The 19,109-nt window shown below is 45.0% G+C and overlaps 1 protein-coding gene across 1 annotated transcript in view; it reads left to right on the top strand.

The window, feature by feature from the left end:
* Nucleotides 1–19,109, top strand: part of KIF5C (kinesin family member 5C) — a 170,005-nt gene that overhangs the window by 65,000 nt on the left and 85,896 nt on the right. The window contains exons 2-4 of the mRNA XM_004462232.4: nucleotides 1,139–1,229; nucleotides 9,195–9,268; nucleotides 17,925–18,029. Coding sequence (XP_004462289.2) covers nucleotides 1,139–1,229; nucleotides 9,195–9,268; nucleotides 17,925–18,029 — 270 coding nt within the window. The remainder of the gene's footprint in view (nucleotides 1–1,138; nucleotides 1,230–9,194; nucleotides 9,269–17,924; nucleotides 18,030–19,109) is intronic.

Genomic DNA, 19,109 nt, shown 5'->3' with positions numbered 1-19,109 from the left:
TCTTATCCTCCCCACTGTCATTTGGGTAAAATGAAGATGAAGGGCTGCCTGGGTGGATGGGGCTGTGGGAAAGGGCAGGGCGAGGGCCACCCCTTGCCTGAATGGCATTGGTGGGGACTTTGGGTGGGTTCTCAGGGAAAGTGGCTGTGTTTGTCTTGTCCACTGTCTTCTCCCAGTGTTCAGTGCCATGACTGGCACATAAATGCTCACTCACTCATTGTTGAACCTTGAGTGATAGGAGGTCAGGACTCCTATGGGGCCGTGGCAGAGCTTCTCTTCCTTTCTACCAGCTGCCTCCTCAAATCAAGCCACATCCAAGACCCCACATCCACCCTGGCTTACTGTGCAGAAGGACCCCTTTGTCTCAAGGCTCAACCCAGTTAAGATAAGGCATCACTGAAGCACATGAAAGAAAACACTGTAATTCTTTAACACATGCTTGCCTCCTCTACCAAGTCATAATATCTTTCTTTCATAACATATTTCACTGACAAGAGCATGAATCAGCTCTTGATGTCCTTCTTAGCCTCATCTTGTATGACTCACCCTGCCGGTCCTTGGACACCCACCCCTCTCCTGTCTGCTGGGCTTTGCCTGCAGTGCCCCTCCACAGCTCTTCACGTGCCTTGATCTTTCTGATCCTTTAAGGATCAGCTTAAATGTTATTCTTCAGTGGGGCCTTCCTTGACCCTTGTCCCATTATTTTATGCCTAAGCATTTTGCATTTCCTTATGTGTCATCTTCCTTTTATTAGCTGTCTGCCCCACTTGATTGTATGCTTCACGAGGGCAGAATTTTCTTCTGATTTGTTCAGCATGAAGACCCAGTGCCTGACTCAGTAAGCGCTCAATAAATTTTGTTCAAACAAATGCATAAAGCCCTTCTTTCATCAGAAAAAAAGCCTTTTAAATTAAAAAGAAACCTTTTTTTTTAGCTCTTAAATTCTCAACATACACTGGAACACAACATGTTTGATTCATGCTGTAAAAATTCCCTAGTCTTCAAAAGCAACTGCCTTAAAGGAATAAGGTTGGTGATTTAGTGCCAATGGTCTAACTACTAACATTAGAGCTTTTATTCCGAACCTTCTAATGTGTTTTTTTTCTGCCCTTTTCTGTCTTTTGTCTGTCTTTGTTAGCAAGGGAAGCCATATGTCTTCGACAGAGTGCTACCTCCCAACACAACCCAAGAGCAGGTTTACAATGCGTGTGCGAAGCAAATTGTCAGAGGTAAGTGCTATTTCTTTATTTCCTCCTGGGCCTTTCAGAGTAATTGAAAACATTAAGTGATATTTGCAGCCTAGGAATCAATGTGCCTTGGCTGTAAGCAGAAGCCTGCTAATTAGAAACACTGAATTATAGCCTTAGCTTTGGCCCTGATTTGCTATGTGATGTCAGGCAAGTTATTTAACCTTTCTATACCTCCTTTCCAGGGAGAGTTCTTTCTTTTGCCACCTTTTTTTTTTTTTTCTTTTAAGAATTATTCATTCTGTCACCCACAAGCTTAAAGGAAAGGTAAGCTATGGCCACACTCCTTCTGAATGGTTTTAAAATGTTGCTGTTGTTTCAAAGGACCTCCTTGTTCCTTTGAAAGAGAAGAGTACATATTCCAGATATATTCCATACACTTTTATTTTATGATTTATTTTATGTAGCTGTCTCCTTTTTATTAGGGGCTCTCAGAAAATATCCTTACATTTGGAGAATTCTTGTGCATCAAGGACTTTTCTACAGCATCATAAGATCACATTACCTTGTTGATGGCTGAGCTGTTCTTACTGCTTAGCATTCCTTAATTATATTTCATCTAACCTACTTTCAGCCATTCTACCACATCCTGACATTTGTTCCTCTAAGTAGGTAGCCTCAAGCCTACATTTGTGTCGTAGAGATTAGCCGTTTTCCCTGGGACTGGCTTTGGCCCTGGAGGATTTGTGTCAAAATAACAGCAGGGAGATGAAGCAATTTACACATTGTTCTACCTGCCCTTTCAAATCAGGGGCAGGTTGGAACTTGCATTGGAGGAGCTGCCATCTGGTAAGAGCTGGGGGGCTTTGTCTGCTACTTTGCTTTTCATCATCTAATCCTCACCTTCAAATTTGCATGCTATGGCAATTGTGCTTTCAAATGTCTTGATGCCACCACCTTAATAGGTAGCTCTAGATTTAAAAAGCAAAAGTAAAAATAAAACCAAAATATCTACCTTGTCATGTTAGATCTGCTTGTACTTAGAGGCTGTTAGCTAACTTGACTATTTGAAATTCATGAAAATCAGACGTGGGTACATCTATTTGATTAATTTTGACCCTGGGCACCTGTGTGGGAGATGCGCATCAGTAAGTAATGTTCCTTGCTGAGGTGTATGATTATTCACTTTCTTGTTGCAGACATCAATTAATTTCGAAAATCTCCATAGTGAGATTATTATAGAAAACTGAAGAGAAAAATGTGCCTACGTTTGAGATCTTACTGAATTAATAGCATGGGTCTATATTGGGTAGTAATTTTTGTTTTCCTTCTATTTTACTCTTTTGCTTCTCTTTCTATCTAAATGTTTTCTGTCTCTTTTTGGAGTATCTATTGCTCCTACTCAATCCCTGTCCCCACTGTTACCAGACTCTGACATATTTTTATTAAAGTAAGAATAATCACATATGAGCCAGAGTTTTTCTTCTTTTTCTCTCCCCCTTCAGGATCAGAACCAAGAACAATTACCACATGGTGTGCTAAGCCTGAGGGCCATTTAAATACATCCTCATCCTCTAGGCTGAGGTTGTAATTAGAGATGGATGCACTCCATTAAAAAAAAAATCCTGTGATTAACAAACAATAGTATCTTCAAATCTTTGGGCCCCTTTCAGTGTTTAGATTTTTGTACAGAATGAAATGTCAGAAATAGGCAGTCTCTGGGGAGGTCTCATGAAGCTAGGATCTAAACCTGGTGATAACTTGAGACCTAATCATATGGTGATCAACAAAAACAAAATATTTAGAATGAAATTAAGTTCTGCCTTTGATATAGCCTGTGCATTAAATCAAAATTATTTCCAAGAGTACCTAGTCTCCAAGATGGCCAAATAAGTAATATAGGCCCTACAGTCTTTGAATGTTCAGAAGGGATGTGAGACTGAGTGTGTATTCAGGGCTGCCTCCAGACGATGTGGAAGATATGCTAATCCAAACTGGCTTGGATGTGGAGAATATGTAACTCACTGGGAGGAAATAACCTATCTGATACTAAGATCTGAAGAACCTAACCAAAGGTCTGTTTACCATCACTGTTAGTCTTCCTAATCCTATATCCTCTGTATAAAAGGGTCTGGAAAAGGCTGTTCGGGGCTCGGTTTTATTAGGACAAGAGTCCGCCAAGCCTGGCCGGTCGAAATAAACCAACTTCCTTCTCGGTATTCTCGTGTCCTGGCCTTCGAAACCGCGCATACCCGAATTTCTCCACTACACCTTGATATGGTAAACAGACATTTTAGGATGCTATAATGTAATAAGCTCATACTCATTTGTTAGTGATAAAGAGTACCTTATTATCTCAAAGGGAAATTATTAAGGAGATCGTGAAGGTCCAATTTAACTTTTTAAATATACGCTGAGGCTGGCCTGAAGGGAAGTGGCTACGTATTTCTGCCTCAGGAAGGTATAACATAGATCTATAAACAAGAACTCCTTAGAATAGATGACTAAGGCTGAGGTATCTCTCACCTTGAGGAGCCTTGCTAAGATCAGGGATGGCACACTGAAGGCCTTTTTTTCCTGTAGGCTACAAATGGAATCAGATGACTTCTGAAGGTCACTGCACCCCCATGATTCATGGCAGTGTGGAGAACTGCTGAGCTTTCCTTTCAAGTCTGCCTAGACCATGAATGCTTTTGAGGGTCAGGAAGTCTGCTTTTAACTGGACAGCTTTATTCTCTCTTTGTTTCTTCATTCCCTACAATTCCGCTGGGTTTTCTTTAATATTTCTGAAGTTCAATTGTAGAGCTCTGGCATCGCCCACCCTCTTTTCTTTGTCTGGTGTATGTTTTTCAGAATTTTGTCTGTAAAGAGCCTGTGGAATTTTCCTTCATTTCTTCTAGAAGAGGTTGTAGGGTTTGTGACCAGCAGCATGGTAAATAGGAAGGCATCTGTGGGTGCCTAGGAATTAAACACTATCGTTACGGGATACTATTGTGCAAGTTCTGGTAACCATGGCCCAGCTTACAGAAGCTGCTTTGGATATTTGCCCTCCAAATTAACTAAATGTGCTATATTCCAATGCTTGGGAAGGTGGTTTCTTATTTTCCAGTTCTAATTCCTTTTAACTTCATTCAGTGGCTTTTCTTTCATTCATTCATGTACTGAAGAGTACTAAGTACTCACCATATGGTAAGCACTGCTAGGGGCTAGAGTCTCCAATACGTAAGATGGTTTGTAGGTTGCAGTCCAGTACAGGGAAGGTGACAGGCGCATACATAATTTTGGTACATATAGGCATTCTATTCTTTAAGAGCTGGTGTGCAAGCTATGGGAGCACATGCCAATTAATACTGATTTCAGTGGACCAGGAAAGCTAGTGAAGAATTAAGGAAGATGTAGCAGTTTGATATAATTGATGAATTCCAAAAAGAAATATTGGATTATGCTTGTAATCTGATCTGTACCTGGGCATGATTGAGTTATGATTAGGGTATAAAAGGCATGGTGAAGAACAGAGTTGAGGGTTTCTTATGTTGGAGTTTTAATGTTGTAGTTTGATGCTGAAGGCTTAAGCTGGATCCCTGGGAAGTAAGCTCACAGAGGAAAGAAAAGCCAGCCCCAGGAATGTAGGAACCCAGGAAGCCTGAATCCTCGCAGTCATCAGCAGCCATCTTCCTCCAAACAGACTTTGGTGAGGGAAGTAAATTATGCTTTGTGGCCTGGTATCTGTAAGCTCCTACCCCAAATAAACACCCTTAATAAAAACCAACCAATTTCTGGTATTTTGCATCAGCACCCCTTTGGCTGACTTATACAGAATTCTTCTTGGAAGAGTGGGTGCTGAGGACTGTAGAACATAGCAGGACAGTGTGAGCAGAAGGAATAGCAAAAGCATAACGGCTTTATGTGATGTGCTTGGCAACTAAGAGCCGTACAGGGTACAGAGAGTCATGATGGTAAGTGAGGCTTAGAAAGTTAGACTGGATCAGAGTTTGATGGAAATTGGTGAACTTTATCCTGTAGTCAATGTAGACACATTGAAAAGTTTTCAGCTTAGGATGATCTCATTTGACCTATTTTATTATCATGTCATATACATCTACCAAGTATATTATTTTTTTAGCTGTTATTCTTTGCCAGATACTATCCACGCACTTTACGTATGATATTGAATTTTAAATATTAGAAGTTTATGAAGTGTGAGCATTTTTATCCCCATCATACCAAGGAGGAATTTGAGGCTCAGAAAGGTGAAGTAAATCAACCAGACCAGCTTGGGGGTAGTAAGGTGGGGATGGAGCCTAGGTTTTTCTGAATTATTGGTGGTCCTCTCTACTCCCCTATCCTCGCTTCTCTGCTGGACCCACAATGAACATTTAACAACAAATATTTTTTGAGTTGTTTTTTTTTTAATCTGGCCGAACTGACTATTAACCACATATTGCAAAAAGACAGGGATAGGAATAGGTGGGGGGAGAGGAGTGGGAATAGAGACAGTGGTTCCAGAACCCCGTAGTGGCCCTGACTGCCACCAATAAAGAGACTCCTTTTCATCCAGAGATGCAGCCTGCCCTCGCCTGGGCACGGTGGCAGCCCTGCAGTCCGGCTGGGCCCAGCCTTCTGGTTGGCCCTGGTGTTGGGAGGGCCAGCATACACCTTCCTGGATCATGGTCACCGTGGGAAGTTTTGTTGACTGGCGAAAGTGTTAGGATTCCAAGCTGGGCTGATTTGTCAGCCACTATTGCCAGAGACCTTGGTGCCATTGATGGGCCACATTTTATCGTGAGAGTTGGTAGGAGGCTGCAGCAGCCTTCTCAGAGTGTTGATGGGTAGATAGGTCCTCCCCAAATTCTTCCCTGACAATGGAACTAGCTCTTCTGCAACAGCAATGCCTGGACTCAGAATTGAGCAAGAGCTAGGACCAAAACTTGGCTTCTGAGAGCTGCAGCAAGGAGTAAAGAGTATTTCCAAGTACCCCGCCCTCTCTTCCTTCCTCTCTTGGGAGTGAAGAAGGCTCTTCCCACCTGGAGTAGACTCTCCCTGGGCTTTGCTCAGCTGCTCGGCTGCTCGGGACGTGTGGATTTGTGGTGTGCCGGCAGTGTGGTGCGAGGTGAGATCACATCACCCCAGGCCCCGTCACAAAGAAAGGTTCTGTCCAGCTGAGCTTGTTCCCCGACACCATGGTTGGAGTAAAGAAACAGTCATTCTCTTAGGGCAGAAACTCTGAAACAAATGCTTTCCTTGGGCCCAGGAACGGCCATTGGACGTGATGAAAGTGCCTTTCTGTGGGCTGTTTGTGTTAGAGTCGAGCGGGGGTGGGGGTGGTGACTCAGCGTGGGGCTGAGCTGGCGGTAGTTCTTTCTCTCACCCTAGCCTTCAGTCCAGCCACTCTGCGGCCCCTCATCTCTTGTCATTTCAGTGCGCCAACGCCCCAAAAGCTTGGTTTGAGCTCTACCTCCGCTCCCTGCCTTCCTGTCCATTAGGAATAAAACATTGAGGTTTTTTTTTTTAAAAGGGAGTTTGGAAGAAAATGAAAAACACTGGGTTTCAAAGAGCCTTTTCTTTTCTTTTAAAATTACCCTCTCCTTCAGGATTGAGTAGATCAAGGTCGCCATCAGCTCCGTTCAACGTTGAATGCTAGAGAGAGGTTCTCCAACAGTGACTTAATTGTAACATGATTGCAAATACTTTTAAAGGCCAAGCGGCATTTGTCGTGGTGTGGTTTTATGTATCCTCTCTTCTTAAAAAAAGAGAAGTGCTTGGGGTGGAAACAGCAGCTAGAAACGGGGATCCTCCAAGTTCAGCCCTGTGTGTTTCTCGGCTCCTCAGTCCAAAACAAGTGATGCCAAGGATGAGCTCTCGATTTTATACATGCGACCCCATCCTGGACCTGCAGGTGCTTGGTGAGAAGTGACTAGCTGGGAGCTGGAAGCATCGTGCGCTCTGCTTAGTGAGAACGTAGGCAGAGGGCTGGGCTCAGCCTGCCTGTCTGGTGCGGCCTGAGGATTCTTCAGATGCGGGGCCTCGGGGACCCTGGCCCCACTGCTTCCTGGGCTTTTCCTGGAAGGCCACAGCCTTCTCTCCCGTCACCTTTAAGGAGTGGCAGGTTGCCCCCCTCCACCCTCCCTGGCCCTCCTGCCCTTGCAGGTGGCGGTGGCCGGGGTCAAGGAGCAGAGGGAGCTCGACCCCAGGCCCTGGCCTTACCTTAATGGAACCGGACTAATGGGTCCCAGAGCGCTTCAGAGGGTCTCTATTTTCTCTTCATACGCAGGGGCTTAAGATAAGGAAATCCCATTCAGTTTGGGGGAAGAGGATTATTTTCAATAAGTTGCAGTACTTGTGAATATGGCCAGCATTCCAATTGTCTGGAGTTATTTATGCTATGAATATACACAGGGTTTTAAACAACACTGTGAATATAGGATTTAAAAAATGTAAGCGAGGGGCGGGTCCTCTTTTCCTTGGGTCTTTCTAAGTGCTTATTCATGCTAGTACAGAGCCTTTCAGCCAGTTTTCAGACCTCAGGAATCTTCTCCAAGCAAGTTGCCATTTTAGTGAAAGCTGAAGCTTGAACCTCCAGCCCTCAGGCCATCTTCTCCAAGGTTTTGCTTCTCACTGTGACCAGGGAGACCATTATCAGAAGTCTGATAATTCCCTCCCTCTGTCCCCCTCTTAGTATAGAGCCATGCAGACCCTTGAGGGCTGCTAGGATTTTTAAAAATAATCATGTTGCTTAATTTTCCTTTTTTTAGCTTACTAAAGGGAAAATCCTGCTGTTGTTTTTTCCCCTTTTGATCTCTGGTTCAGATGCCCGGTCTTTCTTCAGATCAGTAAAATACGTATTTTAAAAAAACCCAGTATTTAGAAAATCCAACAAAACAAAAACTGACCAGAACCCTACAATTCAGAGAGATCCCCCTTTTTCTTCCTTCCCCCACCCCAAAAAATCTCTTCAGGGCCTGAAGTAGATGGCGCGACAGGCTGAGTCGACTTCGTGCGTGGCCTGAAGAGCACGTGGGGCTGTGGGCTCCTGCCACGCCCGCCCGCCTTCCACAAATGATCACTTCCTCTCCCTTTGCAGAGATGGCAGGTCACGCTCATTAATTCTGCATCGTTCCCCTTTTGGTAATGTTTGTGTGGGTGAAGAAGGAACCAGAGGAAGCAGGAGGGAAATGAATGCTAACTGTATTTTAATCACCTCCGCTGCTTTGAAACAATTCCCGCCGATGATCTCCAGCTCTTCAGCACAACCCAGCTCCCCCTCCTGCCTCCCCTTGCCCCCGTGAGATGGAACACAACCCGCCGTGTGGGGGGCGGATTGCACAGTGTGCTCGTTGTGTAATTAAAAGAAATTCCCCCTGCCGGTGGGCCTCGGCCATTTTGCCAGCACAGGCCCTGAAACAACAGGGGCATTAAATCAAGGCCGCGCTAGTGCCCCTGCTGGTTCAGTCGTCGCTGGCCGGCTCACCGTGCAGAGCAGGGCCCCTTGTTCCCCACCCCAGCCCGGAACAGCTTGTGGCCTCCACGAGAGTACTCCCCAAGGAGCTTGTCCAGGCCAACAGTTTAAACTGACCCAAATCGGGTCTTGAGGAAAGAAATTCTCTTCTATACCTCCCTCGAGACACTCAGAGCACCAGGAATAGTCTCCCCCCCCCTCCCAGTCTCAAGAGATTACAGAAGAAAACCCAAGCATCTGTCTACTGAAAAGGAAGTGTTCTGCTCCATGTCTCTTTCTTAATTTTGATGTGACAGGGAGAATACGTGTCTGCCTCCTTCTTCATTAATACATTCTCTGGGACTATGAGTCCATTTCCTTCTATTTGTGGAAGCTCTCATTTCAGCTTTTATCTTACAGTTCTACTTAAAATGCAAATGGAGTTGAAATAGATCATATGTGTGAAAAATGAAAGATGGGCCATTTGGAAAATGTAATTTAAAAATATGCAACCACTACCAGCATATGATCAAAGTAATGAATAGGTTTTAATATATTTCCCTTGCTTGCAGATGTCCTCGAAGGTTACAATGGGACAATTTTTGCATATGGACAGACCTCATCAGGAAAGACCCACACTATGGAGGTAAGATTGCCCTGTGCTGTGACGTCAGCCTCTGACATGCGTGAACAGAACTAATGCTTCCAGCAGAACTTGAGGCACACATTATTTTTTTACTGGGCAGTGGAGATGGTTAAGGTAGTGGCTATGTCTAACCAATTTGTTAGGTCTTGGAGGAGTTTTTAAACTAGCTGGGAGTATTAAGGTTCAGGAGCTCAGTATTTTAAAAAAAATCCTTTGTCCATAGCTCTGTCAAAATAAACAACCATAAGGTCTATTTAGAGCTAATCATCAGCAAGCTAAGCAGTGGTCCAATATCCTTGTGGACATTAGCCCTAATCTGACTGAGTAAGCCTGTTCTCAAATTCATTTATACTGGAAAGGGCCTTGGGGGGGATCTCCTTTGAAAATAGATCAAAAACTGAAAATAGATCAATCAGAGATTTAAAGGAGTTGGCTTGTGGGCCAGTCAGCTCATGGACATATTTTTATTTGTCCTGCACAGTGTGATTTTTTGAAAAATTGCAGGTGATGTTTAAAATGGGATGATTTCATACAATTCTAATTTTTCCAAGTGGCATTGAAAATTGTGAAGGTCTAGGAACACAGGGTGAATTTCCTTATCATAAAATGCAAGCTTGGCTCTAGAACAGGGCCCTTCGTCATCTTGCTCACCTTTTTGTTCATAGTTGTAGCGTCTGAAACACCATCTGTCACCTAGGAGGGGCGTGATGAGATGTTTGTTAAAATGGTACCTGCCTGGTGGCCCCTGTGGGGCTGAGCTCGCCAATGTGCCCCAGCCCACTCCCTGGACACCCTGAAGGAATCTGAACCACCGCTCAGCTTCCTTCCTCATTTCTTAAACACCTGGCTCAGGCAGGCACTGGAGGGTGTGCCCCCAGCTCACAGCTGACCTGCAGCCCTGCAGGTCCAGGCTGTCCTCCAGAGAAGAGCTGTACCCACCACCAGCCCCTTTTACCTCCTCTTGTCCTGCTTTCTACTGTGGCCTGCTGTGAGGCCTTCAGCGCTGGATAACCCTTCCAAAGGCTGGGCCCACCCCACAGATGAGGTGAGGTGGAGAGAGTGGTTATAATAAGAAACGGCACAGAGGAAGTTGGGGGCATTCAGCTTACAAGCAGAAGGGCAAGATGAATCTTTCATCCTTCCAGTTGAGGTTTCTTCATTTACCGTAACCTCCTGAGATTATCACTGAGATGGGCTGCTGCCGAATCAGTTTAGCTTATGAATCATTCCTATTGAAGAGGAGATTTCAAAGGCAGGAGGCTAAAATCCTCGGGGCTCTCATGTTCTACTCACACCCATTTCAAGTGTGGGGTGTGACTCTGGGGGATCTCGTTCAATTGTGTTGACTCACTTTCACCCATTTTGCTGAGGACAAAGAGACCACACAGATGAAGCAGGCAGTGTGTCTGCCACCTCTTCCTGACCGAGGAGGACTGTTCCCTGCCACGTGAGCTGCATCATCCCTAATTCTCTGCATCTCACATCACACAGCCGTACGTCTTAGATGTATACTGGGCCCTGCTCCTGGCCCCTCACCTACCTCTCTCTTACAGTGCCCCATTCCCTTGATCTTGTGGGTCTATAAAAACTAGCAGTTACAGATTTCCTGAGTCCTGCCCACTCCACAGCTATGGGGTAGGGAGGACTTCTTCATTGATCCCAAGCATGGGAGAGAGATGGCATCTCATGAGGGAGACTGTCTCTGGGTGTTTGGAAAATTACCAAATTATAGACAGTACGAAAAAAAATTCAATACTTAAAATCCTCCAAACTTTTAAGAATACTTGCTGGAGTGATCTTTTTAGCTTTGGAATTAATTCATGTTTGAGAAACATAAGGTATATGCTAAATGCCAGAAATGTAAAGGTAGGACATAGAGTGAAAGCCCTTGCCCCAACGTAAAAGTCCTGTTTGGAGGGGATGGTGGTTTGGTGGGGGTTGGGTGATGGCAAAGAGCTGTATCAGTTCTTTAAAACTAAAACTTAGAAGGAATTTGTTGAATTAGAGGACCCTAAGCCCTCTGAGCCCCACACTGTCAACTCCACAAAGCTTTCTAGTGCAGCTGGCAGTGAGATCGCTCACGGGGGACCTAAAGGGAAGTGGATTTTATCAAGGGCACATGTCCAGGTCCCAAATTTCTATTGCTCCTCCTTCTTTGTCCACTTTATATGTAATAAGGAGTTCATTTTCTTCATTGTGGCTTTTGACCATCACACGCCTGTGGCTACAATAAGGAGAGTGGATGTGTCCTTTCTTGGTCCCCAACCCCTTAGCTTAATGTGGTCCTTCCTCAGGCATTATAGATTGGAAGAAAGGTAGGGGATCTTGTAGAGAAAAACAGGAAAAGAAGAGCCTAGAGCTGAAGTCGTAGAGACTGCAGGGGACCAAGAAATCCAGGACCCCGGAATGCAATTAAATAAAAGAACCTGCGGGGCTTACGCCATCTGAGAAGGAGGATTTTATGTATTTGGAATTATACATTGTGATCTTTCAAAGGCTTTAGGAAGGGGATGTGAACTCCCTGAGTGGACAAAGCTGCCACATTTTAAAGGCTGTTTTTCATTTTAATCCCCCCATTTTTTGCCTGACATCCAGCGGTGAGTCCATTACTTTCTATTGAGGGGAACAAACCGGTAAGTCTGCATAAAATTGGAAAGATTAGCTTTTCAAGCAGCAGCATTTAAGGAGGCTTTTTCAGTAAAATTTTGAAGCACTTAAACAGTGTTGGTGCTAAGCTCAGTAGGATGCGGTAATGCACGGGCCCAGGACAGACTGGAGGAAGGTGTGCATGCTGGCTGCTGCAGGGGGAGAGGAGGCGTCCGTTCTGCTCCATGTGTGAGGCTGGGAAGGACGCCTCAGCCCCCGTCTCGCTCGGGGGGCCCTCTTCAGCACAGCGAGAGGTATGGATGGATGCAGACGCCCTGCGATTTTCCTCATGCCCAAAGGAACACCTGCAGGCCATCCGAGTGGTACAAGCTTCCCAGCTGCCGGGCCAAGCCTGCCAAGCGCTGTCTAATGAGCCTCTCTGCGTGCATTGGTGCTCACGTGAGCTGACTGGCTGCCTGCTTTCCTGACCCAGTGTTCCAGGAAACTGTCCTGCTTGGGAGGTCATGGACGCAATTGGGAGAGTCTTGTGCAGTGGCAAATGGCCTGGATCTTGTGTCTTTTTTTGTAAGTGCTCCTAGAAGACCACATTCAAAAATGGGAAAAAAGAGAATTATGCTGGATCCAATTATAAAAAATCTTTCTCTTTTATCTTTCTGGAAGAAACAAGAGTATATTTCTTTGCTGCTCAAATCTATCTCTCATCCTCCAACCAAACTAACCTTTCACTGTCGTAAATGGGCACTGTTCTTTCTCAGCTCCTGTGCCTTTGCTATGCTACTCCCCTCGCGTCTTCTTTGCCTCTACCCTCTTTGACTACATTGAATCTTATTCATCCGTCAACATTTGTGTCCATTAAGGAAGCCATCCCATATCACCCACTGGAAGGGACTTTTCTGTCCTCTGAATTTTTTTTTTTTAATATTTTTATTTATTCCTCTCCCCTTCCTCCCCCCCCCCCCCCCAGTTGTCTGCTCTCTGTGTCCATTCGCTGTGTGTTCTTCTGTGACCGCTTCTATCCTTATCAGCAGCACCGGGAATCTGTGTTTCTTTTTGTTGCGTCATCTTGTTGTGTCAGCTCTGTGTGTGTGTGGCACCATTCCTAGGCAGGCTGCACTTTCTTTCACACTGGGCGGTTCTCCTTATGGGGCGCACTCCTTGCACATGGGGCTCCCCTATGCGGGGGATGCCCCTGCGTGGCACGGCACTCCTTGCATGCATCAGCACTGCACATGGGCCAGCTCCACATGGGCCAAGGATGCCCAGGGTTTGAACTGTGGACCTCCCATGTGATAGGCAGATGCCCTATCCATTGGGCCAAGTCCGCTTCCCTCCTGAATTTCTATAGCTCCCTACTGCTTTATCACATTTGTCCTCTGAGGTGACTATTTTTGTTTTTTGGTAGGATTTATTTTATTTATTTATTTCTCCCCAGCCCCTCATTGCTTGCATTTGCTGTGTCTGTTTTGTGCTGGTCTTCTTTTTAGAAGGCACCAGGAACCGAACCTGGGACCGCCGATGTAGGAGGGAGGCACCTAATTGCTTGAGCCACCTCTGCTCCCTGCTTTGTTGGGTCTCTCATGTTTTCCTTGTGTCTCTTCTTGCATTATCTTGTTGTGTCAGTTCGCTGTCTTGCTTGTCTTCTTTAGGAGGTACTGGGAACCGAACCTGGAATCTACCATGTGGTAGGTGGGAGCTCAATTGCTTGAGCCACATCCATTTCCCAAGGTGACTGTTTCTGTGTGCACATGAGTATTTCATTTGCAAGGCAATTAGGTTGAAGCAGCGAAGACCTTTATGGAACACTGTCTCTCTCTACGTCGTCCACACACATGCACACCTGTGGATTGCTTTCGCATACTCAGTTCCTGGGCATAAAGACCCTCACTCTCCTTGGGCTTATGAGCTAGATCAAGCAACACCGCCTGTAGCAGTTTGATATGGTTATGAATCCAAAAATAGATATTCGGTTACGTTTGTAATCTGATCTGTACCTGCGCCTGATTGAGTTATGATTAGGGCTTTAATTGGGCCACGTCATTAGGGCATTGAGTCCCTGCCCCTTGGTAGGTGGGGATTCACAGATAAAAGGCATGGCAATGGACAGAGTTGCAGGTTTCTGATGTTGGACTTTTGATGTTGGAGTTTGATGCTGAAGTCTTAAGCTGGAGCCCCAGGGAAAGAGACAGAGCCATTCACCTGATAGTCTACTACTGACCTTGTGGAGGAAACAGAGGCGCTGAGCTCAGAGGAACCCAGGAAGCCTGAATCCTCGCAGACGTCAGCAGCCATCTTGCTCCAACATCTGGAAATAGGCTTTGGTGAGGGAAGTAACTTAGGCTTTACGGCCTGGTAATTGTAAGCTCCTACCCCAAATAAATACCGTTTATAATGCCCAGCAGATTTCTGGTGTTTTGCATCAGCTCCCCTTTGGCTGGCTAATACACCGCCCCAGACCTGTGGTAGATTTGGGTGTCACTTCTGTCACCTCGCCTCAAGGGAGGGCATGTTCTTTTGCCTTTTCTGAATGACCATTCACTTCTCTCTCCTGTGATTGGGGGGAGGGGAAGGACTTCAGGGAGACGGAATACAGAGTGCCCGAGACCCATACCAGTCCCCAACTTCTTAGCTTAATCTGGTCCTTTTGGAGCATGCCAGGCTCTGCCTTGAACCTTTTCCTGTGAAAGGTACACAAAAGGATGTCAGTATTTGTATAAGCCAGGAATCAAGTGGAAGATAAATCTGTTGAAAGGCATAGCATCAAGGGAAACAAGATTCAGAGTCACTTACTTATAAGTAATTTTTTGATTATCTGCCATTCCTCAATGGTAGTAGGCCACAAAGAAGTAGCGAAATGATTATCACGTATCATTAAAGGGTTCTAGAGGGTTTGGGTGGGGGTGTCTTCTGATTGGCTGAGTGCAGTCGTAACATGACATGACAGGAGTTCTGTGTTTTCACCGTGGGTATAATTTCTACCAACAGTTTCCATAGTCAAAAAACACATAGCAACCGTGTCTGATTTGGTATATGTTCATGATGGCCTATATGATGTAAAAGTTCCCAAGATTTGAGATTTTTTTTTTTTAAAGATTTACTTATTTATTTAATTCCCCCCTCCCTCCCCCGGTTGTCTGTTCTCTGTGTCTGTTTGCTGCATCTTGTTTCTTTGTCTGCTTCTGTTGTTGTCAGCGGCACGGGAAGTTTGGGTGGCGTCATTCCTGGGCAGGCTGCACTTTTTCTTTTGTGCTAGGCGGCCCTCCTTACGGGTGCACTCCTTGCGCGTGGGGCTCCCCTACGCGGGGACACCCCTGCGTGGCAGGGCACTCCTTGCGCACATCAGCACTGTGCATGGGCCAGCTCCACACGGGTCAAGGAGGTCCGGGGTTTGAACCGTGGACCTCCCATGTGGTAGACGGATGCCCTAACCACTGGGCCAAGTCCATTTCCCAAGATTTGAGATTTTTAATCTCAGTCATTTGGTGCTGTTTTCAGAAGATATTTATTTATGAGCTAGAGGAGAAATCTGTTTTCAAACTCTTCAGGTCAGTAAGTCTCCAAAAATGCTTAATGAAAACTGCCATGGCGAGCGGACTTGGCCCAATGGATAGGGCATTCGCCTACCATATGGGAGGTCTGCAGTTCAAACCCCGGGCCTCCTTGACCTGTGTGGAGCTGGCCCATGCGCTGTGCTGATGTGCGCAAGGAGTGCCGTGCCACGCAGGGGCGTCCTCAGCGTAGGGGAGCTCCACATGCAAGGAGTGCACCCCATAAGGAGAGCCGCCCAGCGCGAAAGAAAGTGCAGCCTGCCCAAGAATGGCTCTGCACACACAGAGAACTGACAAAACGAGATGACCAACAAAAAGAAACACAGATTCCCGGTGCCGCTGATAAGGATAGAAGTGGTCACAGAAGAACACACAGAGAATGGACACAGAGAGCAGACAACTGGGGGGAGGGGGAGAGAGAGAAAGAAATAAAGAAATCTTAAAAAAAAAACCTGCTATGAGCTGAGTAATGTAAGAGTGACACTACTGTGTCTCCAGGTACTTTATAGATGCTATTTAATTTAAATTCCACTTAATTCTATGCAATAGATACCACTGCATGTATACCAGTATTTAAGATGACAAGCATTGACAGTGGGGGGAAATAGGTGTATACCGGCCATCCCAACTCTCTGAAAACAGAATGTAAGCACATCAAGTGATTTGAGATTCTTAACAGATGAGGCCATGTCAGAGGAGCATGTTTTCTAGCTAAGGAGATTATGGAGTTTTTCCAGAGGCCGGACATATCTGAAGTCAGGTTCTCTCTTACTTTTGTTAGAGTGGAAGATCAGGAATCAGGTGTGCATGGGTGGATTCGTAAAGTGTTTGTCGTCCTGGGGTTCACGTGAGTTCTTGCTTTTGATAACTCAGATGTGGACTTGAAACTCAGCCTTTCAGAAAGGCACTGTGCAGTGAATTCCTGAATGATAAAGAGGCTTTAAATGAGGAAGACAAAGCAGATCTTCCAGGTATTGGTCAGATCTGGAACAAGGATTTGAGTAAAAATTATTACGGTGTTGGATATCTCTGGAAGACTGAAGAACAAACTGGGTTTTATTCTCTTTTTTCTCTCCAGCTCCATTTGTTCCTAGAATTTTATAACTTCCAAAAGTCTGGAAAATTCTACAGTTGCCACTTATCACTTTAGACTTGCAGACTTTGTGTACCAATGTTCTGTTTAGCACATGAGATAGAATTTTTGTTTGTTTGAGTGTGGGCTAAAAAGAAGACTTTCTAGAAGTTATGTACTTATATCCATGCTAAGGCCATTACCTTAAATACTTTTGGAACTCTACTTTGGGAATTGCTTTCAGATCTGATAATGTATCTTTTTTAATAAGTTCAGAAGCAGCAAGTTTGGGCCTTAAAAGTAGATTTATGCCTTAAAAGTAGATTTATGCCGGTGAGTGGAGTAGAGCTGGGCAGCCATCTCCTGGACAGGATGGCCTTTGAGGAGCAGAACAACAGCTCCCTGCACTGAGCCACACCCTCCTATTTGCCTGCCCACCCATTCACCCACCCGGCCCCCAGGGACCAGTGCTACAGCATCCAAAAAGCCCTGTCCTTAAAGCCTGAGGCAGACCTCGGTTTGTCGCAGGTGGACCTGTACACCCCTTGCATGTGGGAGCAAGATGACCACGTCAGGTGGGAGTCAGCTCTGAAAGAGGGAGCAGGCACTCCAGAGAGCTGGGCCCCAGCCCGCCGCTGCAGGGCATGCTTACCGCGGTGTGGGGCCCTGGGGCGGCCACCAAGTTGGGAGGGCAAATAAACTAATTTTTATCTTAAAAAAAAAAAGATTTATTAATGGTCCAAATAGAAGAAGCATTCCTCTATCCCTCTACTTCTTAGGTAAAATGAATAGATGTAGAAAAGGGGGGGAAAAGGATGAGAATATTTTAAAAGTAGATTTAAATATTAGAAACAGCCAAAAACCTTTTGGAACCTTTCAAACTGGTGAGTACAGATTTAAAAATAAACCAATAAAACCAATTTTCTTTTGAATGGTTTGTAAAATGTTACTGAAGGTATTTCCTGAAGTTGGGTTCTTAAAAATTTTTGAGCAGTGGTGACATTAATGAAATTATGTCATATCAGCTCTCAAGATTAATCCAAGGAGATTAACTTCCTTAGACTTATGGATTTTGGTAAATTTGTAAAAATTAAAAACCAAAACCAAATTTAGTATATCATAGTCGCCCATATGCTCTCATTCTGTTCTCCTTCTCTCCCTCCTTCTTACACACACACCCACACACCCACACACAGATTTGCTTTCCTGAGTGGCAGCAGGAGGGTGACCATGGGGAAAGCAGGCCAACCCACGGAATGAGCCCACTTTCAGCCTGGTGGCATGTCAGGTAGACCCCACAGGGGCAGACAGGCCACCCGGGGATGTGCCCTGCTCGTTGGACTTCTGTTTAAGTACCCCTCAAATGATCCCTACTCTCTCCCATGTATTTCCCAGGGCTTTTAATGTCCATGTTTGCCTTTTCGGTCACTAGGGGAAGCTACACGACCCTCAGCTCATGGGGATCATCCCACGGATTGCACATGACATCTTTGATCACATCTATTCCATGGATGAAAACCTGGAATTTCATATCAAGGTAAGTGCTCTTGATGGTATCCCAAGAGAAGAACCTGGGCACCAAGTCATGATTCTCAGCCTTACCCCTTTCACATAGCTGTAAAAGATGATCTTATCTAATTTAAGTAACACCCCTATAGTAATCAGAGCCATATTTATTATGTGATGGTTTAGGCTAACTCTTGGCTACATGGATGGTTAGCTTGAACTATGGAGATAATTAAAGTCAAAGTCCTTAATTAGGATGGACCTTTCTGAGTAGTTGCCTGAATTCTACACTTGCTGCTCTGGATTTCTGTAGCTCTGGCTGGAAAGTGTCCACGTTTGGGAACATAGTCCCTCATATTGTTAATAGGTGGCCTACCTTGGTGAAAGGGGTCTGTGGCCAAATAAGTTGGGAAAATGCTTTTTGAACAATGCTGACTTTAAGAGTTTAAATATGCTGTTGTTCAATGTGATCTGCAAAGGGACCTGCACTACGTGTATTTGATTCTATTTGACTGTATTGTTTGCTTATTTGGCTATAGAGATATTGTCCCCCTAGGAGTGTGACAGACTAGTGTTCTGAGGGGCTCACTCTGGGAAGTGCTAGAGAAGGGGACTCTCTTCCTCCTGGGGTTTCTTTTTCATTAAAAAAAAGTTTTTGTTTTAATTTTTAAAGAAGCTTTAAATTACATAAGTGTTACATCAGAAATACAGGGGATTCCCATATACCCCCGCTCTCCACTCCCGCGTTAGCACTCCCCTGTTAACACCGTCTTTCATTAGTGTGGCACCTTTGCTGCAATAGATGAACACACACTGAAGCATTGCTACTAACCATGGTCTATATTTTACATTATAGTTTAAACTCTGCCCCACACAATTTTATAGGTTTTGACAAAATGTATAATGGTCTGTATCTGTCATTGCAATGTCATGCAGGACAATTCCAATGTCCGCAAAATGCCCCATGTTGCACCTATTCTTCCCTCTCCCTCTCCTCAGAACTTCTGGTGGCCACTGCCTTTGTATCACTGATAGAGTTCTTCCATTACTAGAATAATAATAATAAGTCTACTTTAGTCCATAGTTGCATTCCCCCCTTATGTTTGTTCAT

The sequence above is a fragment of the Dasypus novemcinctus genome, chromosome 7 (genome assembly GCF_030445035.2).
Source record: "Dasypus novemcinctus isolate mDasNov1 chromosome 7, mDasNov1.1.hap2, whole genome shotgun sequence".
NCBI lineage: Eukaryota > Metazoa > Chordata > Mammalia > Cingulata > Dasypodidae > Dasypus > Dasypus novemcinctus.
Note: the sequence above shows the minus strand (reverse complement) of the source record. Positions and strands in the feature narration are given on the sequence as shown.